We start from the raw sequence: 25333 nt of genomic DNA, 5'->3' as shown, positions 1-25333 counted from the left end.
CCCAAGCGTCTTCTTAAATACTTTGAGCACCCTGACCAGAAGGTACCGCCCACCTCAGCTGATAAGAAGGCAACAGAGTTGAAAGCCCCAAGCCAGCATGGAGGGTGGCAAGAGACTTGAATGGCAGGACCTCCTCGAGGGAATGGAATGGGGACTTGGAGGCTCCTGGGTGATGGGGTAGGGGGTGGGGGTGGGGATCATAAGATCAAGGCAGAGCTTTTACATGTATGCAATCATCAAAGAACTTTAAAAGGATAGTCTAGGGTTTTTGTTTTTGTTTTGTTTTAATAAAATAGTTCTGAAAGGCAGGTTTGCCATTTAATTCCCACTTTTCCTTCTTCCTGTTCCCTCCTAAGCTGGGGATATCCAAATCCCATTGCTTACCATTCCGAAGACTTCCCCCAAATCACACTCAGGCAGTACTGCACATTTTTATTTACAGAAAACACAAATAAAGCATTTCAATTTTCACTCTGCAAACTGATCCACATTTTTTTTGTCTTTTTTTTTTTTTTTTGGCACAAAGAAATAGCACAGAGGGACCCCAAGATCAATCAGAAACTTCTAAGATTCATTAGCCATTACTGGTCTAGGGGTAGCCACAAGACTCAGACAGACAAGCTCACCACAAACCAAATAGAAAGTAGTCCCAATTCACCTCACAGTAAAACCCTGCTCACCACCAGGCAAGGGTGTGCAGGAGGGACGGGTGCCCTACTCCAGGGGAGGGAGCAGGAAGGGGGCGGGGATGGACCCTTTCCTTAAACTGGGGAGGTACGGCCCCTTTGTGTCCATCCTCTTACCTTGAGAAGACAATTGCAAAACTACCAGTTGTGTGCTGGGGTGCCTCTCATCGTGTGCCTGTGTGCACGTGTGAATGAATGTGCGATTGGGTGCCTGTAAACATCGTCCCCATCCTCACAGAGACCCAACATCCTTGTGTCTAAATGGGGTGGGGGGAGTAACCCCACATCATACGCCCTCTGCCCAGTGTTCCCCTCCAGAGACATAGTGCAAATTTCAGGGGCAAAAAGAGGCAGGAGAAAAGGAAGTGGGCAAGGTCAAGAAGGACACACAGATGGTGTGGGAGAGGCGAAGGAAAGGGGAGAGTGGGCAGGGGCTGGAATGGATACACAGACAGGGTGGGAGAGGGAGGAGGGAGATAAGGCAACAGTTAAAGACGGCCCATAGTAGGTCCGCGTCAGCAAAACCAGAGCCACCTGCCTCCCACCCCCACCACACCCAGGTCACAAAAAAGGGCGGAAGTCACGCTCCTCCACTAGGCTGATGGCCGGATTCTTCAGTTCCTCCTCTGAGTTGGCCATCTTGTAGCCCAGCTGAGCCAACACCTGCTGGCAGGCATTCTGGGCAAAGGCCACGATGTCATAGGAGAGGCGGAAGCGCCACTTCTCAGCTGTGGCTGCAGAGTTGCGCACTGTGCTGTATTTGTGCTTGCCCAAAGTGGGGTCGCCCCTCGTATTGTTCTGGATCCAGTGTGCCACGTGACTGTCCAGGGGGATACCCAGGAATTCGTAGATCTCTTCTGTCTTCTTCATTGGATTTCTGGCCAGGTCCTCATAACGTACCAGCATGTACTTGCCCTTGAGCCAGGAGGGCCGCATGAGGCCAGTAGACACAGAGCTAGAGAAATCCTCACACACAGTGGTCAGCTGTGTCACATCCAGGTTGTAGGGCTTCCTCCCTGTGCCGTACCAAAGCCGCCAGAGCCGGTAGGTGTCCCGGAAGGTCTCACTGCGAGAAGCCAAGATGCCACGAGGGTCTCGCACCAGCTGGATGACCTTGAGGTTCAGCCTGGGGTCTTCCACTAGAGCCCGCAAGTCATTCACCTCGGGCACCCGCACAGTCTTGATGGCCACATGACTGCGCTCACGACAAGCCTCGGCTGCCAAGGTCAGGTTCAGCAAGCCACACATGCGCACACAGTCCCCCTCCTCCAGGATCAGGTCAGAGGACCCTGGAGGGTCACACACTGGACGGGAGCAAAGGACCCTGCTGGCCCCTCTGCGGAAGACCCTGTTGGTGGTGTGGTTGACTGGAGGTGGCTTGATGTAGTTCTCCAGAAAGTAGAGATCACAATCATAAAGGCTCCTCAGCAGGTCCCGGCTGGCACCTAGCATGACCCTGCGATCTGCGGGGCTCTTGCCCTGGGTGAACCGGGGGATGAGCGTGTTTTGGACGTGATAGAGCGGCTCGAACAGGTAGAAGACATCCATGTGCTGGTTGAAGAGCTGGCCCACAAAGGAAGAGCCACTGCGTGTGGTGGCCAGGATCAGGACGTGGGTCTTCCTGGAGAGGTTGTAGGAGAAGGTAGGGCCCTCCTCACACAGCCGCTCTGCCAAGCCAGTATCTGTCAGCCCAGGGCAAGTGTGGAAAGACTTGGCGGTGAAAGTGCGGATGGCTGTGTACTGGATGGCAATGGAGGCCAGGGCGAGGAGGAGGACAGCCTTCCAAGAACATTGCATGGCTGGGCACCGTCATGGGGCTGTTGCTCCAAGGCACCGGGTCTGTGGACAGGAGACAGGCAAGGGTAGGTGCTTCACACAGCCAAGAGCCACCACGGGGTCCAGGAAAACACCCAGTGTTCACACATCCCGTGAGACCTACAATACCTAGGCACTTGTCATTTTCTTGGTGACTCCCGGGAGCTTCAGAGAGCTAAACAGACCGACTCCCTGGACCCCAAGAGCTAAGAGAGTTGTGGTTGCAGAGGCCTCCCTGTTGAGCTCTGGTTTTCCTAGCCCAGCCTGCTTACTGTGTCAAAACCCAACTCTCCCAGCTTCCACACTTGGTGGGGCCAGAGGATGGCTCATGCCACACCCCGACACTGCCTGCGATCCCTGCCAGCATCTTCTAGTCCCACAGGCTGATACTCACCCACCCCCCACCCCAGACAATGATCTTTTTCTCTGTCTTCCTCTAACCCTTAAAGGAAAGATGCACACCAAATTCCCCTCCCCAAACACAAATCCGGGAGAGCAGAGACCCCTGTGCTCCATGAATTCTGACTTGACAGCAGAATCCAGCTGGGCCAGGAACTGTCCACGGTGGGTAGACCATGGCCTTGCTACCTTGCAAATGAGGGCACCCAGCTGCCTCCAGATGCCCAGTTACCTAGGCACCTGCAGTGTTATAAGTCAAATGGCCTAGCGCAAGGGCAGGGCCCAGAGGCTACTGGGATGGATCTCTCTGCATAGGACTCAGGGCTTGTTTCTGGCCCCAAGCTACTCCCCCAGCCCTTCAGTCCACAAAAGTGGAGGAGGGGGAGGGAGGAACCACAGGAAAATAGAAAAGGAAAGCCTATCCCATGGGCTCACAACAAGCAAGTCCCAAGCTTGTCACAAGGTAGGCCAGGGGATGCTGCCTCAGCCACCAGGTCCCGAGAGATGCCAGGGCTGCTTCCAGACTCAGTGCCAAGGACCTCAACACCTCCCAAAGAAGGACTGCTGTAAGGCGGACCAGTGATCTGCACAGCCCCGAGGCCAACAGGCTGTGGAGGCAGCAGGCAGGTTGGCTTGGGCACCAGTTCCTCTCTCCTTGCCCTTCTTCTGTGTCCCACAGTCTGCCCCCAGGCTATGACACGTGACTTTGCCTGCTCTCCACATTGACACTGTCTCGGGCGCTCCAGCCGACCTATCCTCACCCCTGAGCCGTGAAGCCCTAACTTTCAAGCTACAGCTTGCATATCCCACCCTTAACAAGCCATGCTCCTTCTGACCATCCCAGGGCTCCTGTGGGCAGGAGCCGGCTAGCATGTGCGCCCAAGTGTCTCAGGCGAGAAGCCCACGTGGGTCCTGTATTAGAAAGTCGTGGAAACAAGCCTCACCTTCTGGAATTCAACTGGTCCTGTGATGGAAGTGAGTCACCTCAGGCCTTCAGGTGGAGAAGGTAGCTCCAAAGGGACAGCTGGGGACAGGGGTCTTCTTCCAACCATATGCAGCACACACAGCAGTTACCTGAAAGCCAAAGGCAAACTTTACCAAGCCCAATAAAACACCAAAGCCAGTACAACTTCAGGTAATACCTACTAAGTGCTTGCACAGGGCTAAGGCCTTTAGCCAAACAAACAGATTCACTCTGTAAGCAGGTATAACCCACATCACGGGTAGCAGTGCCTGCTGGGGCCTATGACCTGCTTCAACCCCCATCTGGAGCCTGTATACCTCCCCTCTAAGACACATCTCATGCTTAAGCACACTTGGCCTTCAAACATGCACGTGATTCTGTCCCAGGCCACCCACAAACCAGCACAGGAGGGGCAAGGATAGGAGCAGGTAAGTTTATGAGTTCTGAGTCACAGACTGCATTTTATCCTTTTTGCCATGAGGTCCATGTATTGGTTGGCTCGTGGCTCGTGTGTAAGTTCATGGCTGGTGTGTAAGCTCGCATCCTTTGTATACATCCCTCCCACAATCTGCTGTGTTTCCTGGCTACTCTAGGAGACAAGTGAACCCCTGTCTCCCAAGCAAATAAGCATTGCCATCTTGGGCACCCTGTCATCCCTTACAAACTGTTCTGGTAGGGCAGGAGCCCACCCACTTCCATTGCTCAAATGGAGAATTTAAAGATCAGTCTATGGCTCACATGTGAGAAACATCAGGGGCCTGGGTCCTTCTGGATCAGGCTCAGACCTGTGCTCTCATCCCTTTACCATTGGCTCATTGTCCCCAGGAAGAATGGGGAGCTGCAGGCTCTGCTAGCCTGGGGAAATGCACAGGGTCTGAGCCAAAATGGCCATGCCTACCAGTGTTTGGACTCTGAGGCTCCTATTTAAAATGTAAAAAGCCATACTATGTGCAGAAATCAGCACCGAGTCACCACCAAGAGACAGTTAATAGGGCAAGCGGTCCAGTCCAGATTTTTAGTAAGAGTCTCTCAGTGTGTTCAAAGTCACACAATCTGGACCACACCCATCCTAACCCCTGTGGCAGAGGCCTCTGCCCCGTGGAGGGAAGGCTGAGAGTAATGGGGAGCCCTCTCTACTCAAATCCCAGGTCCCTGACAAGTGCCTCAAGGAATACCAGCCCCCTTGCTTCAGTTGTGAGGTCACTAAACTCAGCTGTGTTTCTTCATAGATGTCTACCAGCAGTCCAGACCAACAGGCACTAACCAAAAACTACATAGGAATTGATACCAAGGAAAGTCAGCACTCCCAAGGGGCTCCCAGTCTCCCACCCTCAGGCTCAGGTACACTGCCTCAACCCCAACCTCAAAGCTAGTATGTCAGCACTTCACAACCCACAGCAGGGAAAAAAGTTGAGGCTCTTTGGGTACAACAGCTTTTCCAAGTCCATGCCCCAAGAAGCGGGGAGAGACAAGATCCCAGCTCAGGCTAGGTGCTCTCCAAGTCATTTTCAAATCTCTTGGCTGGATCTGCTCCTGGCCCATCTCTTACTTCATTCCCTTTGGTTTGCATCAAAACAGCTTTTCTTGACCCTTAGGCCTGCAATTCCAACTTTAAAGACAGAATTACACAATGAGTGTTTCTTCAGAGGAGGGCCTTCCATCTTGCCCAGAAGGGAACAGATGGTTCGAGCTCTTTCTCCCAGTTTCCCTTCCACCCTGAAGAAACTCAAAGCCAGGCCTAAGGTGAGGGGACTCCTCAAGCTTCAGAGGGTACACTGTGGTCACCAGCTTGCAGCCTGGCTGAGTGCCATGTGCCCACCTTCCAGGAGGGCAAAGCCAGAGCATGAGAACAGGAAGGAGGATGTTGGAGCCCCTGAAAGTGCTCTGCTCTCCTGCCAGCCTGGCACAGCCAAGCCCAGAGCTGGCCAAGGGTCCTTGGTATGCTGGAGGCATCTGCCCTGGAAACCAAAGGCCCTGGAACCAGGTCCTCTGGTTCCCAGGCAAACCTTGGCCTCTGCAAGAGATTTCTCAATGCCCTGGTCCTCCCAAGCCAGACTTGGGGGCCCACGACCCTTCCTGGGCTTCTGTTATGGCCTCCCTCATTACTGGATCAAACCTTGGGCATAGGAGCCCAGAATCCCACCTTTTTGTTAGAAGACAGAGGACCTGGTGGCCAGCCTGGAGATGGCTTGGACTGCAGCTCTGTGGTCAGGTTGGGAGTGGAGAATGCTATACAGGGAAGCTCCAATCTGCAACTAAGGGCTCAAGCCTGCAGGTCAGAGGCTAAGCACACACTGGCTAGGCACCAGTTGGGCCTGAGCTTCACTTCCCCTGTCTATAAAGGTGGCCTAACCAGATCATTGTTTGCTAACTGACTTGATGCACTTATTCATGCCCAGCATTAGGACAAGATTCTGCTTTGTGTTTGACAAGTGACCTCTGACAACCTCTGACACCAGCCCCATGGAGCAACCCAGCTCCATTGTTTACCTGCTGGGAACCTTGCCTAGATTTCTGAATTTTGCTTTATGTCTTAGGGAAGCACCTCAGAACTAGTTACCTGTTACCCTTAGAGTCTGTTCTAACAGAGAGAGACCTCTGTAGGGCTTTACCCACCACTCCTCCTTCCCAAACCACTTGCCCTGCTAGAATTTTCTGTGCTAGGCTATTGTGATGGTATTTCTGCTTCCCTCTAGTGGCTAGAACTGGTAGTACAGCCTCCTAGCTCTCATCTTCTTACTGTGTGAGGAAGCCAAAGGTGCCACGGTGGGTGGAAGTATGATGCTGCAGATTGCAGTGAAGAGGGATGGTGGCTTCTGAGCCACGGAGATACTCTTCCTCAGCTGCACACCAAGAGGCAAGCAGCAATAGGCAGTCTGGCTTTACCCCTGCACGGCCCTCACGCTGCCCAGACTGAAGAAGCAGTGTTGAACAGAACACCACTAACAGGAGTGGCCTGCAGCTTCTGCCTGTCCCTAGATTGAGTGACACTGTGTGTCAAGACCTAAAGCTCTTTGTACCTGGGGTTTTCCTCCAAAACACTAACAAGGACCTCTCTGCCTTTGGAAGGACCTGCCCCATGTTCAGGGCCAGTTAAGGCTAAGTCCACCCCAGACAGAGGGAAGCCCTGTGAACTGTGGGAAAGCTCAAAGTCACTCTCCAGAAGAAATCAGTGCTCCCGTGTCTCTGCCATGCCCCACCAACCACCAGACCCAGCCTGATTCCCCATCTGACACTGTCCTCATAGGCCCAAGGACCCAAGGGCTCTGCCCTTCACCAAGTCCCTCTTGCCACCCTATGGGAATCTCAGCAAACCACAGCGAGGCAGTTTACCTTCCCTGTTCCACAGGCTCCTTGGAAACACAGTCCGTCTTCCCAGAAAATGCTTCCTGTGCCCAATTTTGCACACACAATTTGGAATCGTTTTGAAGCTCCTGAAGGGAGGGTGCAGGCTACTGCTCTACTCCACAGAACCTGGGCTCCCTCGTTCCTGACGCTATCATCCTGGGGCTGTCTTTCTGAACGAGGCAGACGATGCTTATGGAAACGAGCCAAAAGCAAACAAAGAAAACCACGTCAAGGAAAACCACAAAGCACGTGTGTCCAACTGTGCACACAACGCATGAACGGCCCCTGGAACCTTATGCACTATGCTAGTATGGCTGCCTGGGAGAAGAGGACCCAAGAGCCTATAAAGCAGTGGGCACAGTCTGCAATGAGCTTTAAGTTTATTTTCTGTGGAAATACAGTGACCATGTACCCATGGAGAGCTGGAGAGGTGTCTGAGGACAGGGTTGGTGACTGAGAACCATCCCTGTCACCTCACCCCAGCCTTGAGGCTTTCTTCTTCACCCCAATGACACTGCTTACCAGCCTTTCTCTCCACCCCACCCCCCTACCCCCAACTTTCAACACATCTTGTCAAGACTTCCTTGTCTTAGCACCAAGCATTAGCCCTGCTCAGGTGGACGTGAGGACCTGTGATTGGCTGCAGACTGCTGAGGTGGCCTCAGAGGGAGCTGGGAGTTGTGCAGGGAGTGGCTGAGGCTAAGCTTGCACAGGTGGCTTCTTTCTTCAAAATGCTCTTAAAGCGGCATGGGGAGCAGGGAACAGAGAGCCGGGGGAACATGAAGCTGAACATCCACTACCTGAGCAAACCCAGGACACAGAGATTCCAAGGCACCAGCATACTATGCAGACATCCAAGCAGGGGACAGAGGACTTGGGCAGGGAAGAAGTTAGCTAGATGGTAGCCTCGGGGAAACCACACGTTTTAACCTGCTTAGCCAGCCCTGACCCACCCACCATCGATGTTTATTTAGTTAAAGGCTAAAGAAACAGAAGAGCCAGGGGATTATATCCTCTCAAGTGAAACTCGGCCATGAAAATGAGGCAACAAGAACACAGGATTGTGAAAGCCTAAAAGAAGGGGCTGGGTCAGCTCTAATTGCCAATGTGTAGGCTTATGGGATAGAGCTTCCTGGCAGCCAATGAGAAAAGGGAAATAACTCAGTTACATGTTCCACAAGAGCCAAGAGATAGCAGTAAAGCATATGACCAAAAGACATCTGGCTGATTGATAGGGGCTGGGGTCACGAGATCTCCCAAGACGTCTCCAAAGCCACACAGCACCATGAACCCAAGATCCCACACAACCCACAAAAACCAAGGACCACTGAGTTCCCTGTGGCCGTGTGCTGGGGCAGCCTTCAGAATTAGCAGTCTGAAGAACACAGAGTGACCGTGCAGGAATGGTGACCAATCCAGGGAACACTGGAAGCAAAGAGCTTCCCCCTTGGTAACATGGCCGTGTCCACGTTAACCTCAGTAAGGTCTACAGGATCTGCATGACACAGCAAGGTGTTCGGCGAGCGACCTCTGGAGTTCTTAGACACAACCAGACCCTCTTTTGAACATCCCCAGAATGCAAGGCAGACCCAATCATACTGTCGCTAATCCTTTATCTTTTCACCGTAGGCAGAGCCGCCTGACGCGCTGAATGACATCTCCGGGCAGGTCATTCTAGTGACCATGACACTGGCACTAACACTTGTCACAAGCCCCTTTGTAAAGTAGGTAGGCACCAGAGGAAAGACCTGCACAGGGAGACTGGGTGAGACCCTCACTCCAGCTGTCTGATGGCTCAGAAGTTTGGAACAAGACTCTCAACCTCTACTGGCCTCTGTTGCTCTGAGGTACGAAATGAAAGAAAACAGAGCGATCACAGCCGGAAGCAAGAAGCTGGAAGCAGAGGGTGGAGCAGCTCAGCACAACCTGGGTACAGGCAAGACTCATGGAGGGGTGTCCACTGGTGTGAGCTCAGGGGCTAGCCTAGACCACAACAATCCTCGGAAAGGCTCACGGGTGTGGCTTGAGTCCCACCCGCAGGACCCTCAGCTTTCAGGAAAGGAAGCAACTCCTGTCAGGTGTCTGGTAGCCTGGGAGCAAAGCCTGCTGTGGGGTGAGTGACCATCCTCCTGTGCTGACACAAGGGCCTAGTGGACAGGAACCTGAGAGGAGAGATGAGTCAGAAGGCTGGTCCCTGTCTCAGCCGGGCCAGCCTGTGGGAGACGGAACTACTGCCCCAGCACTAGACGGGAAGGCCCTGGTTTCCTGCCCCCTCCCCCCCTCCTCAGCACAGCCATAGCCTGTCCAGTCAGAGTAATACTGAGGCCCCACCCATTGGATCCCGGCTTGGTCTGGGCTTCAGTCATCCACCCAAATCCACAGATGAAAAACTATCAACAGGAGCCTGAGCAGCCGCAGCCATTGCCCAGCTGGCAGCTGGCAGAGGGACCCCCTGTGCCTTCGTCCTTAGATCCTGGTCTCCAGCCACCTGTATGAGGCCCAACTGCCCTGTGTGTGCAAGAGATGGGGTTGAGATAGTGAGAGAGGATGGGGCACCTCTCAGGTGGGATGGAGCCGACCCAGAAATGACTATGGACCAAAAAAACCACAAAGAGGGGTTCTCCCTCATGCGGAGCAGAAAGGCCAAAACAAGTGGGAAGCAAATTCAGAAAAACAAACAAACAAACAAACAAAAAAAAACTGCAAGTCTACACGGAGGCAAGGGTATCCATTCAACCACAATGACCCAAACCCTGGTTGCAACCACAGAGCTTAAGCCCCAGGCCACACCTAAGAACAACCAGGACACCAGAGATGCAGATGCAGTGAGCACCAGGCACCGGAAACAATGAGGTTGCCCCAAATAGACTAGAGGAGCTCATGACCTTACCGTCCACCCTCAGCCCCACATCTACTGACAAGATCAGATTCTGGGGGTGGACACTGCCTGTGGCTTCCCAACCTGGCATGTGAATGGACCTGACTCTCACAGTGCCTCCGAGAGTTTACCCTTCCCTACTGAATGACAAGAACAAAGATGACCACAAGTGGATGCATCCCTGATACCTTCTCCACCCCAACTTGGGGCTCTTGGGGAGTTGTGATCTAGAAGTCATGACCCAGGAATGTAACAATAGTCTGCAACCAGAGATCATCAGAGAATGACTTGATGACTACAAGGTGTGGACTGAAAGGCAGGGCTTAGGCTCAATGCCTGGAGAGGCAACCCTTCTCTCTATGCTCAGACCTCGCCCCCGGAGCTGGCACCAAAGACATCCTGGCTTGTCTCATTTGCCGCCTCTCAGGTAACAGACCTAGGGAGCCTCACACCCTATCCATGCTCCTGACAGGTAGAATGAGCATCTCTGGCCGCTATGAGCAAAGATGTCGAGAGTGAGGTGTAATGTAGCTGTTCCCCTAGAGTTCAGAACCGTGATGTGGCTGCCACACATCACCCCAGGAGACCTACTGCAAGCTCAGAGTGCAGGCACAGCTGTGTCCACTTCACAAGCGAGGCTTATAAAGGTTATATAATGGGCCAGAGAGCTATCTCATCAAGTAAAGGTGACTGCCAGTGAGCCTGGTGTTCAGAGTTTACCCTCACAGTAGAAAAACCACCCACGAGTTATCCACTGACCTCCTTCCTCCCAGGTGCTGCGACATACACACATCCACATGGGTACACACATAATAAAATAGCATGTAATTCCCTCCTTAAAGAAAGGACACTTAGATGGATGGATCACACAACTCAGAAGTAGCACAGTGAGGCCAGGGAGGTTCCCCGGTCTTCAAGCTTGCCTGTATGCCTCCCTTCCCTTTCCCTCCGGCCCCCCACAAAATCTGGACCTCCTACTTAGTTTTTCTGACCCTGCTGATCTGTAGGCATGCCATGCCTGAGCAATGCAGGAGGGTAGAAGGCAGAACCCTAAGCCTTAGGCAGCCTGACCCTCTCTGAGCCCGGCACACAGGAAGGGAAAGTCATGCCCAATTCATGGGACTCAATAGAATCCAGTACAATGAGTTCTCACCTGCCTGCCATTTTCTCTATCCTGCAGAATCCTTAACAACAACAACAACAAAACAACAAAACAAAAATAAAACAAATCAAAAAACAGTTCCAGGGATTCCTCCCCGCCCCGCCGCCCCCCCCCACGATGATGCTGAGCTTGGGGTACCTGTTCACTCAGAAGTCCCAAATAAATCACGGGCACTCCAGAGACTCCAGAGAAAAGCAGGCCCTCGCCTTCCTCCCTGTCCCTGTGAAGGAGGCCATGCTCCCAACAATTCCCAGTTCCCAGCCTTCCGGCTCTCATCAAGGAACAAGCACAAAGAGAGAATCTCTAAACATTTAGAAAACTCAGGAACCCTGTGCCCCCACACGGCACCATGGGGATTTATAGAGAACAAATCATGCCTGACAAACTTGATAGCTTTCTTGATAGAATTACAAGGCTGGTAGATGAAGGAAATGCAGGCAGGGTAATATATCTTGATTTTTAGCAAAGCATTTGATACAGCGCCTTGAGTAATCTTACAAAATTAATTCAAACAGACTTGGCCCTCAGCTCTTGTTATGGGGCCTAAAGGCAGGAGGGGGTATGTCCCAAGAGTCCTGAGTGGAGGAGGCAAGGCCACGGGCAAGGGCTAGAAGGCGAAGAGTCCAGGAGTGGGGGCAGGGCTGCCCGGCTGGTGCCAGGCCAGATCTTATCTAACATCTTCATTAATGATCCTGAGAGAGGGAGTAAACACTCCGTTAATGAAATTTGCAGAGGATATTAAATTGTAAGATGTTGTGAACACCAATGAGGACAGCAAAGTGATCCAGGGAGACCCAAGGCAGAGACCCTGATAGCTGGTGGGGACGGGCTGGGGTGGGGGTGGAAGGCAGTTACCAAGCTTCTTGGAGAGCTGACTGGGGGTGGGGGGGGAAGAGCCCCCTCTGCCATTCACCCTCCCCCATCCTGGCTGATGATCAGACGAGGAGGGGTCACAGCTAGCTTAGAACCTGGCCTGGCTGAGCAGGCAACCCCCAGGAATCTTATTTTTGGCATCTGTAAAATACAAGAGCCAGCAGATAACTCCCCTGCAGCTGAGATAGCTGGTACGGGTGGGTAGAAGGAGTTTGGGGAATTTGAGGCAAAATTCCCCCTTCTAAGAGTGGGCAAGCCATGGGGGTGCTACCGTGAGAAGGGGCCTGGGGAGGAGACTCTGCTTGTGTGTCACTGCCAGCCTGAATCTTCCTAGTGTGTCACTTTCAGCCTGAATCTTCCTAGGCCATGCTCCCAACCCACTACACTCCCTGACGCTGCTGAAGTTGGCACTGTTAGAATAAACCTCTCCCTGCCCCAACAGCTGGGCAATGGAGGCGCCAAACCTTAAGGACTTTGCTCTGGGGTCCTGATTCTCATAACCTCATGGGCACCCTCCCCAGGATTGGGGGACTGGGGCTGAACCCGTCTCTCTGCCATAGGGCCCCCTTCTGTCTATATCTCTTCCATCCTAGCCCCAAAGAACTCAGCAACCAACCCTCTCTCAGGATGCTAAGGCAAAGCCATGTGGCCTCTTCTTCATACAAGATTCCTGGGTGGATAGAGTCTCAAATAAGAGCCAGGGCTGCAAAGTACCAGGCTGAACAATCCTAAATAAATCTCTATGTGATGAACCAAGTGGCTGACTCCCAGCAGGGGTGCCAGGGCTACAGAAGACCACCTTTCCCAAGCAGGCCAGTCCAGGCACAGATGTCAGACCGCCAGCTGGGATACAGGCGAGGGAGCCAGGTGAACCCTTTCCCCGTTAAATAAGTAACCATGACACTCTCCCAACACACTCTGTGGTTTTGTTATGTGCTCCACGTTAATGAACTTGACCTTCGGGGATCTTTTAGGTGAGGATTCTTGCAACCCTCAGTTTACAAAGAAAGAAACCGAGGCATTGAGAGATCACCAGAAGCTTGGGAACCTGCCCAGAAGATCCACGGAAGTGTCGGTTGCCTGCCTGTCAGCCGCCCCGACGGAGAATCCCTTGTGTGCGGGTGGAGAGAAGCAGCCTCCCCTCGGAGGCCAGAACCTTCCTTGTTCCTCTGTCTTTCCCACCAAAGGGAGTTGGTCCAGCTCCATCACACTTGTGGAGCCTGATTTTACTATATGTTTCCCTCCCCCCTCCCAATGCCTTGCTACATCGAGTCCTCTGAACAAGTCTGTTTCCATGGAAACCATACAGTGACTCAGGGCTTCGGGACCTTCTCTGAACCAGATTATGACTATCAAATGCTCCCTCCTCACACCAATTCAGACTCCCTATGTAAAAGGATGGGGCATAGCCGATGGGCAAGAGGGGGCTGGGGACGGGACGGGGGGGGGAGTGGGGGGCCGCACAAACCAGGTCTCACTGAGAACCTGACACCCAGGGCTCTTTCAGACTCAGTCGAACAAAGCTAGGTCCCTCCTCCAGTGCAGCCTGACTTACTCCCTGCACTAGCATTCCCCAGTGCCACCCTCCCTTTGGAGCCAGGGCCCTTGGGAGAGGGCACTGAGAATCTAAACCCACACCTTGAATCAGAGCCTGCACTGAGCCGACAGGACATGGGGGCGAGGGTAGGAGGAAGTGGGCTAACTTAGGATGCTCAGAAGGGAGCCATTAACCCAAAGCTTCACAACCACTCGGCAAAAAGGGAAATTTGGATTTGGAGTCGGGGAGGGGGTTTTTGCTCTGAGATGAAGAAACCAAGGAGTTAGGGGACAGAGAAGGGGGGGGGGTCCTGATCTCAAAGCTCCAGCAATATTGGGGCATAATCATCAATGGCTTTCTCTCACTTGCACACCCCTCCTCTCCCCACAGATACCATGACCTGGACTGCTGGTCTCGAGCCAACTCACCCACCAGCAAGCAATGAAAGTTTGTCACACTAGGCTCCTGCAGGGGTCCAAGACCAAGGGCATATCCACCCCCTCCTTTCCTGGCAGCTCCCTAAAGACCCAAGAGGGCGGGGAATAGACTAGGGTGGAAGCTTGATACCTCCCTGGTGACTCCAGAGTGTGAGTCATGACGATAGAAGCACTTTGAAAAAGAAACAGGGTCATCAGGATGCCTACAAGTGTGGCAGCTACTGGGGACTGGGGCCTGGGAACTGCCTGCCAGGTAAGATCTCTTTGTGAGACAGCCTGGTCCCATCTAAAGGGCTAAGAAACCCCGGAAAGTATCTCCCTAGCCTATGAGCCCATCTCAACTTGCCTCTTACATCCACTGGTATCCTTGGGTTTCCCAAGTGGCTCCCAGTTCTCTGCTCAGCCAGGATGCTTGCCTCCTGCCTCCACCATAGGTGTCTTCCTATGTCCCTAGGCTCCAGAAGACAGTGGGCTGAATTCCTGTCACTGTTTGGACATGCACCTCCCCTGTCCCAGCCTCAACCTCTCAGCAGTCAGCTATAACATCCCTGGTCCTGGACCCCAAAAGCCTTGGTGTCCAGAAGCCTCTTGCTTAAACGGTTAAGCCCATCAGGAAGTGGGTACTAGGAATGTAATCTTAAAAAGAGGCAGACCTGGAGTAGGGAGAGGTGACATGGTGAGGTACCTGAAATCAAGCCAAGGTGCCATCCTAGCAGGACCTTCCTTCCTCAGATAGCGTGGCCTTTTAACCCATAGATTCCAGCTAGGGCCACTGTCTACTGTTACTGTAAAGTCAAGCACCGTGTCCCTCCCTGGACCCCGAAAGAAGCTGACCACCCCATATCCTACTCAGAGAGGTGCTAGGATTGTTTTGGCCTCGCGTGGGGGGAAGCTCTGCACCGTCAGGCAGCCCTAGTCTCCTAAGGGCCCAGCCTATCACCAGCATAGTAGAAGCCGATACAAGACCGAGGCTATAAGCAAGAGGCCGGGACAGTGCTTTGCCTCAGGGTGTAAGCCTGGTTTGTAAAGTTAGAGGAGGCACGGGAACCTCAGGGTCTCTGGCAACCTCGGCCGCTCGGGTCTAGCAGGCTGTTGCATGATCAACCCGGAGCAGACACCCGAGCGGGTACCGCAGCAGCAGAACAGGAGCCCCGGGCAGACGTTTATCCCAAGTTTGCTGCCCTCACCAGAGGAGGAGGTCAGGAGCGATCGCGGAGCTCTCCGGAGGGCTACTAGCCCCAGCCAACCTCTCCCAGCGCCCAGCACTCTGCGGTCCCTAGCCACCGCCTCCGCGCACCGCCCAGAGACACCGGCCCTGAGCTAGGGGCGTCTCCCGCCGCGCCCGCGCCCCCGCCCCTCCCGGCTGTTGCGGTGCAGTCCGTTCCCGCCTGCCCCGGGGCCCGGGAGACCCGGCCGATACCTGGTGGCGGGCGCGCCGGGAGCCGCTGCAGCGCCCAGCGCTGGCTCCATCCTTAGTCTAGAGTCAGGCTCTCCGGGGGCCCGCGGGTGGTGGTGGCGGTGGAGGTGGCGGCGGCATCCTCCTCCTCCCGCGCCCTGCTCCTCGGCCTCCCTCCTCCCAAGCCTCTTCCTCCGCCTCCGCGCGTCCCTCACGGGCCCCTCTCCATGGCTCGGGGGCGCTAGCTCCGGGTGGCTCGCTCTGCACAGTGCCTTTTCCTGATGAGAGAGAGAGAGAGAGAGAGAGAGAGAGAGAGAGAGAGAGAGAGAGAGAGAGAGAGATCAGGGCCAGGCACCGGGACACCGAGCACTGCAGCCCCAGTCTCCGGAGGACAGCAGCAGCCTCGGAGGCCAGAGCCTCACGGAGTACCCTCCTTGCGTCTCGGAGTCAAAAGCAGCGGTGGTTGCTTCAGCGCCGAGCTAGCGGGTGGCAGGCGCTGCGGTCCCGGCTCCACCCCCAGCGCCGCCCGCCCCCTCTCCGCCCGACCCCGTCAGCGCGCGCCCTCCCGCCCCCCCCCCCCCCGCGCAGCCCAGGCCGGGAGCGCCGGGACACCCCCACTAGCAGGGCTCCGGAGCCAACCCACCGGCGGGCCGAGGCAGCCACACCCCCCACCCTCCACCCCGCACCCCCCACCCCCCACCCCCGAGTTGAGGAGGCCAAGCGGCAGCAGCACGGGTACCTCTTGGCCTGCCCTCTCCCCCTACACCCGCCCTAGCGAAGGCATGGCTCTATCTATGCAGCCAAAGCCTCTGGATACCCAAGTCTGGCTACAGCCCCAACCTGACCCTGGCTCCTTTCCCCAGCCAGGGCAATCAGAGACTCCCAAACCCAGAACTGAAGTCGATATTCCACTACATGCCCCTGCTTCTCTTCCATCACCCACAACTAAAGAAATGTTTCATTTGCCCCAGATCCTGTCATCCCCTTTCAGCAGGGGCTGGGTGGAGCTGGCCAGTTAGTCGGACACTAGAGTTCCTTTGCTAGAGGAAGCTTTCCATCCTGCCCAGCCCCTTCCTCCTAGGCTGCATCTGTCTTCCCAGGTAGTTACCAGTCCACAAGCTGCACTTGTGGGACCAGGACAGCGGCAAAGCCCTGGCACTACAGTGGTCCTTCGTTCTCTGCATAAATATCGACTGAGCATCTCCTGCATGTCAGAAGCACCGAACACTATAGCTAGTGACAAGAGAAACATACCCCTGAGCCCTCAGTGTGGCCTGGAGGAAAAATGAAGCCAGCAGAGGAATGCCTGTGGCCCTGAACTGAAGAGGAGGGAAAACCCACTTCTACCATTGGCCACCAAGGTGTCCATGCGCACAAACCCAGACCCCATCCTGACCTGTTTCCCATCTGAAGATGTGTAGGTACTTTGCAGGGCTCTGGACCAAAGGCAGTAGTAGACTTTGTCCAGAGTGGTAGCGATCGTCCAAAGGAGTGGGCTTCCATCTCCACCGTCTCTTACGTCTCCTAGAACACGATCTGTCCATCCGTCTGTCACTCCTGATACGGTGCAGAGAACAACGGGTTTTTTTTTTGTTTTGTTTTGTTTTTTAATGAGGTTATATTCACCTGGAAGTTCTCAGTGCAGAGGAGCCTTTGTGAGTCTGCTGTGTGACCATGTGATGCAGTCCTCCCCCACCCGTGCCTCAGTTTCCTCACGAGGAAAAATGGAGGTGCTTTTTCTTATCTCCTAGGGCAACAGCTCCCATGTTAGCTTGGGTGGATGCTTACTTGTTCGCTAAGAAGGGAATAACATAATGTCTAGGAGTCTCCCGGAGACCCCAAGGGGCATATCTTCAGAAAAGGCTTCACATGGAACCAGATGACGTGAAGACCTCTGCTCCAAGGGTCCCAGTAGGCCACATGGTCATTTGTCTTGGTTACAGTTGCCAACCCCTAACTATAAACTCCTGTCCCCCACCACCTCCTCAGAGAAGACAACTAACATCGCCTTTCCTGACATCCCTGATGCAGCAGCTCCAGCTGCAGCTGTACCCGGCATCCCCCACCCCCACCTCCACCCTCTGCAGCCAGGGCTATAGGGCACCAGACCTCAGCCCCAGCATCACAGGGCTTTAGTCACTTGCCCACCTCCATGGTAAGTGGCTGTGTTTTGACATGACCAAGAAGAGAAAGCTGGCCTTGCAAGAACACTCCAGGTTTCAGGCCCCTCCCACTTGTCCATGGACAGCCTGCACCCCCCCCCCACCAACCCCCCCCCCCCGTCACCCTGGATGAACCAGAACCATCTCTTTCACCTAGGTTAATCCCTGCCTGAATCTCAGCTACCCCAGAATAGTCCAGGCTTAGAAACTCCTCTATCTCCCACTCTCTGATCCCAGCAAGTCATTTTTCAAACTTTGCTATATTTTGGATGGAGAGGACAGTGAGGTTAAAATGTAAAGAACTGGGGAGAAATATATTTAAACTCTGAAAGTAGACACAGACCTGGGTCCTCAGAAGTACTATGAGTCTGTTCCCAGTTACCTGGGGTTGCCCCCATATAACAAAAACATGTTTCTTAGGTGCCTACTGTGTGCAAGGCGCTGTGGGGGAGGGGATGCAGTGATGCCTCCACTAGAAGAGCATATCAGTTCTCAACCCCCATGGCAAACAGCTCACAAATGCGGGTGGCTCCTGCTCCAGGGGTTCTGACGCCCTCTTCTGGCCTACATCCGCATACACAGACACATGCACACGTAGGCGGAGTTTAAAACAAAAGTGAAAAAAAAAAAAAACAAAAAACAAAAAACCCTTTAGAAAGAGTGGTCACTGAAAATTTGCGTTTTTCTAAGTGGCCTGGGAAGTCAGGTGAAGATGCAGCCTTCGAATGTCTTTCAGGAAGGGCTTCCTGGAGAAGGAGCTAACTCCAGGAACGATAGCTGTGGGGTGGACAGGGCATGCAAGGCAAAGGAGGAAACAGCAAGCAGCCTGCCATTTGACAGACAGTAGCTAAGAAGACTGTAGCAATGGCTGACGTCGGGGCTCTCCCCCTCCCTGAGCCAGGCTTTGAGCTCTTCGCCACATGGGGATTATTTTGTTGGAGCCTCAAAAGTAGCCTGATGTGGCAGGAATTGTCGTTCCCTCTTTTAAGGACTAATGAGTCCTGGGATTTGCCCAATTTGCAGAACTGCTTAGCTACTACACAGTAGCCAAGCCAGGGCACCTCACTGGGGCCACACTGGGCCAGCCTGGCTCAAGGATACTTCCTAAGGAGGGACAGGATGCCAGGTAAACCTGAGGATGGGACTTTCAGAGCCCCCAAACATAGAAGCCTCCTTGAATAGAGCCCGCTCCGTCCCCCAAGAATTCAAAACTACGCATTTTCTCCTCTTCCCCGGCCTTCTGGTCTCAGAGGCGATTGGAAATGGGTTAAGGGGTTTGGGGGTTGGCACTGTGGTGCTTCAATCTCTTTCAGGGGTCCATTTGGTGGCGGTCTGGGCCGCCCTCCTTGTCTCTTCAGTCTGTCGTGGGAGACTGATGGCCCGGGGTTTGACTGAGGATGCGCAGCAGAAGGTCTCCATCCCAGGTCTCCCTGGGACACTGACAAGAATACAAGCTTGCAGAGGGCAAATCCCAGCAGTCTTTCCAAGCCCATCGGCTTCAGTACCTATAGCAAAAGTCCTAACCAGACCCCACCCTGCACAGGGTAGGTAGACCCTGCAGGTAGAGGAAAAGGACTCCTGCAAAGAAACGTCACTCTGTGAGTGCTGATGGAGACACTGAGGTCCAAAGAGGGCAAATGACTTACCCAAGGCCACACAGGAGGCACAGTTAGCCTCAACTCGAGTCTATTGCTTACTGAAAGAGCAAATTCATACTCTTCCTGCTTCTGCCTCTGCCCCGCTTCAGATGCGCTCCTTTTCTGGATAAATTGGAGGGAATGTCTCCATGGATAGACGGAAACAAGTGTTTGAAACCTTACCTGTGACTGGACACTTGCTAGGCCCTCAGCATTACAGAATGTGATTGTTCCCTCATCTTCTCTGTGACCAGAGGTTGCCAGCCCTGGTGCACGCATAGCTTCAACGGGACACACCAGCGCTGAAAACACTTGACTGAGCCCACAAAGTACTCCAGTGGAGGCCCCTTGAAAGCTGCCTCTCTGCTATATGCACAGAACTGTGAATTCCTCAGAGGGACACTGTGCTGTTCCCAGACCAGCCGATCAGCAGCCACCACCACCTGTCATCTGTTGTGTTCTTTGCTTCTGCAGAGGGGGCTTGAAGGTGGGTTTCCCTCCTCCCAAGATGCAGGAAAAGTACCACCTTCCCAGTGCCCTGTGGCACAAAGCAGCAATACTATATTAGTCTCCAGTGACCTTCACAGCAAATAGCTTGTCCTGCTGGCAGCTGTAACCTCTAACCTCTGGTCTCAAATCCAGGCTGAGGGGCCCGGGACAAAAGTCCTCCCTCTTGACTATCTTGCTCCTTCAAGCCACTCCAAAAGAAAGTCCCCTCCTTCTCAGTTACAGAACCAAGTCCCCCTGGGAGAAGAGAGGAAGCCACCAAATCCTGAAAGGGAGGGAGCAGAGAAGTTAATGGGCTTGCTCTGATCAGCCATCTTGTGACACACTTGTTACTGAACAGCTCCCAGCTCCACACCACCCACAGAGGCCCTTGGCTTCCCTGAGTCTGACCAGGAAAGGGAGGCAGAGCGATCCGCAGTGAGGATCAGGACAGAGCAGGCAAACTCCAGGCTCTTATCTTCCTTCCTTCAACCTCACGTGGTCCCGAAAACTCTTGCCAAGGTAAGTGGTATCCAAGTCCCCTAAGTTCCCAAAGGAAGGAGAGGTTGGAGAAAGCCAAATGTCTACTTCCTTCTGAGGAATAAGCCTGCCCTGGCCATCCTTTGAGGAAAAGCCTTTCCCAGCCCATTCATGTTGGCCTTTGCCACGCTTAGCTCTGTGTCCCTAATGAAGATTCAGAGGCCTGGCTAGGGACATGTATGCTCTTGGGACGCAGGGCTTGCTTCCCAAGGGCTACTCCACAGCCTTCCTGCAGGGGGACTGGAACAATGGCCTCAGTCCTGGGTCCAGCTCATTTAAACAGGCTCACCACCACCACCGCCACCACCATTTATCTGGCACGAGAGCCAGCTCCCGAGAAACTGACCTCAGAGTCCCGAGGAGGCAAACACTCTGACCCAAGATAGCAAGGTCTGTAGCCCTGAGACTCTGTCCCTTACCTAACAACAAGATGAGCCTGGGATAGTCTCAGGGGCCCTGAGGTTAAGAGGGTGTTGGAAGTTGGGGACAAATAGCAGAAGAGAGAAATCTCTTTGATGATTATCAAATGAGCTACAGTTCAAATTCTCCTTCTGAGTAGATCTCAGGCCTCTATGGGCTGTTTCCATGCTGAAGGGAGGCCAACCCCGGACGGGGCAGGGGCCAGGACAGGGAGGGAAGACAAGCTCCTGGCCCCAAGGCTTCCTCCTCCTCTGCTCCTGCCCACTGTCCTGGATGAGACACTTCAGCACAGAGTATGTAGTCCAGCTCAGAGCCTGGCAAGTGCCAGAGAGAGGAGACTGTGGGCAATAAATACCATCCACAAGACCTGTGGACAAGGCCTCAAAAAAGTGGCACAGACAGAAAGGGAGGTGCGGTATCTAGGTCCAGGGAGTAGTTCAAGATCTTAGTGCCATACTCTAGGAACAAGAGCCATCCAGAACAGTCACAGACTTCCTCACACTATGAGCCCTCGGGAAGCCTGATCCTTGTCTGATAAGCCCAGGCCTGATACCCCTCCCTGGCCTCTGGCCTGCCCCTTTCTAGTCTTCCCTCTTAACTGCTTATCAGTCCACCTCCCGCATCTCTCTGTCCACCCTCCTTCCTCAAGGGGTTTGACACCTCCTGGTCCCCAATTCCACCTTGCAGCAAACCCTAGCTGGGGTTGAGAAGGTTGGAGGCACTTCTGGAACATTCTCTGCAGGCAGGGGCAACAGGTAGGGCAGGAACAGGTATTGCCTCTAACAGGCAGGAGTCCAAAGGGGAAGGCCAGGAGACAGAGGGAAGGCCATTTTGGAAATCTTGCTTAGGATTTTTTCATCAAAGTAACACCAAGAGAGTCCTGAAGAAGAGAAGACATGGCGATGGGACTCTCTAGACTCTTGCCTCCATGGGACCTTCAACTGGGCTGCCCACATTCACTCATCCCAGGAGACAGATGTCGAAAGCAGATGTCCAGAGCAAATGTCTCTAATTTGGACTGCAGCCTCTTTTCTCAAGGGACCACCTCAGAGGCCATCGTCTGCCCTGACTCTGGGGAGCTAAGGCAGTGCAGAGTATGGTGGGAACCTCATCGATTCCCCTGCCAGGCCAGGAGGAGCTCAGACTCTCTCCCTTCCTCAACTGCCACTTCACCCTCCTCATCCAACAAAAACAAGACCCATATCATATCTTCTAGCTCCCTCGGGGTGCAAACTTCCTCTCCATCAGATCCAAGGCCCAGAGATGCCTGGAAGGCTGGAAAAGACCTACTATGGTCAGACCTCTATAAGCAGTACCACAGAGACTAAAAAGATGTCCAGGAATCCAGAGTGTAACGCTTAAGTCACCCATCAAGGATATCTCCCATTCCTGAGTCGTTAGGGTCACCTGGAGACTCTTCCAACCAAAATCGCTGAACTCAGATTACAACATCAATACCATCCGATCCAGTCCCCACCACAGCTGCAATAATGGTTACATTAGGAGACAGTAGGCATGCAGTCAAAGCGCCTCCCTTGCCAGACCAAAATCACCCCCTTCCTCTCTAGTTGTCCTCCCTGACAGGGATGGCCAGCTCTTGGGCAGAAGACTGCGGTCACTTCTCCCACAGACAGCCCAGGCCTAGTCACTGCCACACCTGCGGGGCTCTGGGAACTAAGCCCAGGAACAATAGGGCCATCCACTCCACCTGACCTGTGCATAGTGACCCTCTTGTTCTGCTTTAGTGTCGAGACAGTATGTTAAGTGTGTTCACATTGAGGGGTAGGGGTGGAGCATGGAGAACTGAAGAGTCCAAGCAGGACAGCAGATGGAGCACCAGGCAGGGATTTATAACAACAGCAGCCACCTTTATTGAGCAATTACTGTATACATGCATTATCCTCACAACACCCTGTGATGCAGTTCCAGCAAAACACCCCAATAATATTTGTTGTTGCCAGGGCCTTGTGCATGCTAGGCAAGCACTCTACCACTGAACTACATCTCCAGCCCTTATACCACATTTTAAGGAAAAGAAAACAGGGGTGATAGTGACTTCTACACCGCAGGCTTAACTAGGAAGAAGCAAATGGGGGGGGGCTTTCTGAGACCCCATTCTTAAGGGTTGCAGTCAGATGGGTGTGACTGAAGAGGTCCACTGAAGAACCTGGCAAAATAGGAAAGAACACAGTCTGGGTTGCAGCCATGAGATGGAACTTTTTCCAGGCGCAAAATTAAATTTCCAACAAAGAAGTGCTTTGGATCCTCACATAGGTCTCCCAAAATAGTTCATTAAGTGGAAAAGAACAGCATGCAAGATATTATGATGTTATGTTGCAGAGAAATATTCAGGCACATATTCTAAAGTGCCATCTATACATGTCTACTTGTGTGTGTGTAGATCGCCTCCACTTAGACTCACAGAAACCACATCTGCTCTGGGGCGAAGAGCACCCTGGCTCCCCGACAGAGAGGCAGGAGGAAACGTTTCCACAGGACCAGCTTTTGCTTCACCCACGGGAACAAATCACTTACTCAAAACACAAGCCACCACAGAGCCTGGGCTGCAAGTTTCCAGCTATTATTTCCAGTGGTTTTTGTAACTGATATTGTCACACAAGCCCTTCTGGCTATGGCTACTCCCCCGCCCCCAGTCCCCAGCCCACAGTCAGGGCTGACCTCCACTCTAGTCTCTCTAGAACCCACCTGTGACCAAGAGACGGACCCAGGTTAAAGCACCAGGGCAGCTACAGACCTCATAAAGCCGAGCAAGCCCCAGACCCCTGAGTGAGATGTGAGCTGTAGGATGTTGATATTTTCATACTGTTTTCCCAGCTGATGGTGGACTCTCCAGGTTACTGCAAAGCCCTGTAGCTCGAAGCCAGCATCTCTTCCTCCTCCCTGGTGTCTTCAGATAAACCTGAGCTAACAGTGGCCTAGGCCTAAGGACATTCCAGAAATCCAGGCTGAAAGGCTTATAGAAAATTGTCACCTAAGTTAAGAGACAGGACATGAGAAGAGAGGCAGGGAAGCTTATACTGACCAACAGCTAAGCAACAAGGCTTCTTGAAACGATCAAGTGTGATTCACTGTTCCCAGTTCAAACCCTGTTCCCACCAATGTTCTGGCCTTCAGACCTTAGACAAGCATGTCCATTCCCTTGCACCTGCTTTCTTATTTTTTGTAAGAAAATGATGACCTACCATGAGGACACCTGAGTCAACGGTTACCTAATCCCTGAGCCTGCCACGGACCATGAAACTCTGCCTCATGACTGTTCCCAGGTTTCTAAACCTGTCAAAGCAGACTTCACTGGTGTGGATGTCACAGAGCCTAAAGCAAAGTTGGCCCATCCTACAAAGAAACCCCAGTCAACAATAGGGTCTTACCATCAAGTTCTAGAGAGTAACCAAGAGCCTGTAAAGTTTAGGGGTGTAGGGAACCTTGCCAGCCATTTATGGTCCTGAGCATTTTATGTATCAGCCTGAGGTGTCAAGTAGAGCCATTGTTACTCCCTTATAAGGTGATTTAATGTGATCAACCATCTTCCTGATCCTGCCAGAGTGCCCTGCCCTCCCCACCACGGTGGGCTTCTAGCCCTCTGGAACCATAAGCCAAAATAAATTCTTTCTTCCTTTAAAAAGAAAGAAAGAAAGAAAGAAATCCCAGGAGAAAGTGCTGGGGCTAGAGCCTTATTCATTAAGCTGCTAAGAGCCTTTGTTAAACAAGGACTGGGCAAGGCCAGCCTAGACCCATAATCAGAACAGAGTTCTGTGCTTTGTCTTTAAACAGATTACAGAACGCTGCACCTCTCCCTGGACCCATGACTAGATGTGTCCCCAGGGTTTCCCCTTCCCACTGGGCTCACACACACACACACACACACACACACACACACACACACACACACACACAAGAGTTGTCAGAAAAGTGCAAGTCACAGAATTGAGTGACTCTGGTACATCAAAAACCTATCTCTAAGCATCTAAGAGAAACCAAAGGGAGGAACATGGGCAGTCCAGATCAAGAGACAGGCCCCCACCCTGCAGCTTAAGTTCCCCTAATCATCTTTATCTCACAGAGTCCTCAGGACTCTGCCCTTCTGCAGGCAACCTGCCACCAACACACTGACCAGGAGGCTGGCAGATGTGGGCTGGGCTGGCCTAGAAGCCAAGTTGTGAACCTCTGAGCTTCACACAGAGATGGATCTGAATGTGGATTCTTCAAAGACTCTGAGCAGTGGCGCCAGCAGACACCCTCATCCTCTTCTTCATCCGCCCCCACCCACCCTGCCCTAAGCCCCAGCCCATGACCTTGAGCCCACACTCAGCCAATACATAGGATCATCAGTTCAGCTCAGAGGCCACGAACAGGCACAGAAGAAGTCAGAATGAACCAGTAACAGCCCCCAACTTTAAAGAACAGAGTGTCAGGATAGTGGGTGGGCACGGGGTGTTGCTGGGTTGGGAGTGGACACAGTATAAGATGATGGCAAGTACTGGATCTAAGGGGGAGCTGAAAACCATGGAATTCAGAGGAATGGATGTGTTCTGTCAGGAAGGGGATCTTCTGGAGACATTATCCTGCTCCCCC

At 53.2% G+C, this 25333-nt stretch overlaps 1 protein-coding gene and 2 non-coding genes across 7 annotated transcripts; all 3 read right to left on the bottom strand.

The window, feature by feature from the left end:
• Positions 1–415: 415 nt before the first annotated feature.
• Chst1 (carbohydrate sulfotransferase 1) lies at positions 416–16036 on the bottom strand. 5 transcript variants are annotated; one of them, XM_030252202.1, is made up of 4 exons: positions 15520–16036; positions 14446–14554; positions 3845–3974; positions 416–2525 (listed from the first exon to the last, which is right to left on the bottom strand). In XM_030252202.1, exon 4 carries the CDS (start codon positions 2481–2483, stop codon positions 1248–1250), a length of 1236 nt encoding a protein of 411 aa, XP_030108062.1. In that variant the 5' UTR covers positions 2484–2525; positions 3845–3974; positions 14446–14554; positions 15520–16036; the 3' UTR covers positions 416–1247. The 5 variants fall into 5 exon arrangements, with proteins under 5 accessions (XP_030108062.1, XP_030108063.1, NP_001343481.1 ...); XM_030252203.1 differs by having other exon boundaries at positions 14446–14549; NM_001356552.1 differs by lacking the exon at positions 14446–14554 and adding an exon at positions 7198–7401 and having other exon boundaries at positions 15520–15961.
• Positions 16037–20991: 4955 nt separating this feature from the next.
• On the bottom strand, positions 20992–21066 carry Mir7222 (microRNA 7222). The gene has a single exon (NR_106081.1). It is a non-coding gene; the product is annotated as a microRNA 7222 (primary transcript).
• A 2324-nt stretch (positions 21067–23390) lies between these two features.
• On the bottom strand, positions 23391–23462 carry Mir7221 (microRNA 7221). Its single transcript, NR_106080.1, has one exon. It is a non-coding gene; the product is annotated as a microRNA 7221 (primary transcript).
• Positions 23463–25333: the final 1871 nt, after the last annotated feature.

This window comes from Mus musculus, chromosome 2, assembly GCF_000001635.26.
Source record: "Mus musculus strain C57BL/6J chromosome 2, GRCm38.p6 C57BL/6J".
In the NCBI taxonomy this organism is placed as follows: domain Eukaryota; kingdom Metazoa; phylum Chordata; class Mammalia; order Rodentia; family Muridae; genus Mus; species Mus musculus.
This window is presented reverse-complemented; position numbering and strand designations above follow the sequence as displayed.

Excerpts from the sequence above, each read along its gene's own strand:
- Chst1 (XM_030252202.1), bottom strand. The coding sequence starts at position 2,483 with ATGCAATGTTCTTGGAAGGCTGTCCTCCTCCTCGCCCTGGCCTCCATT.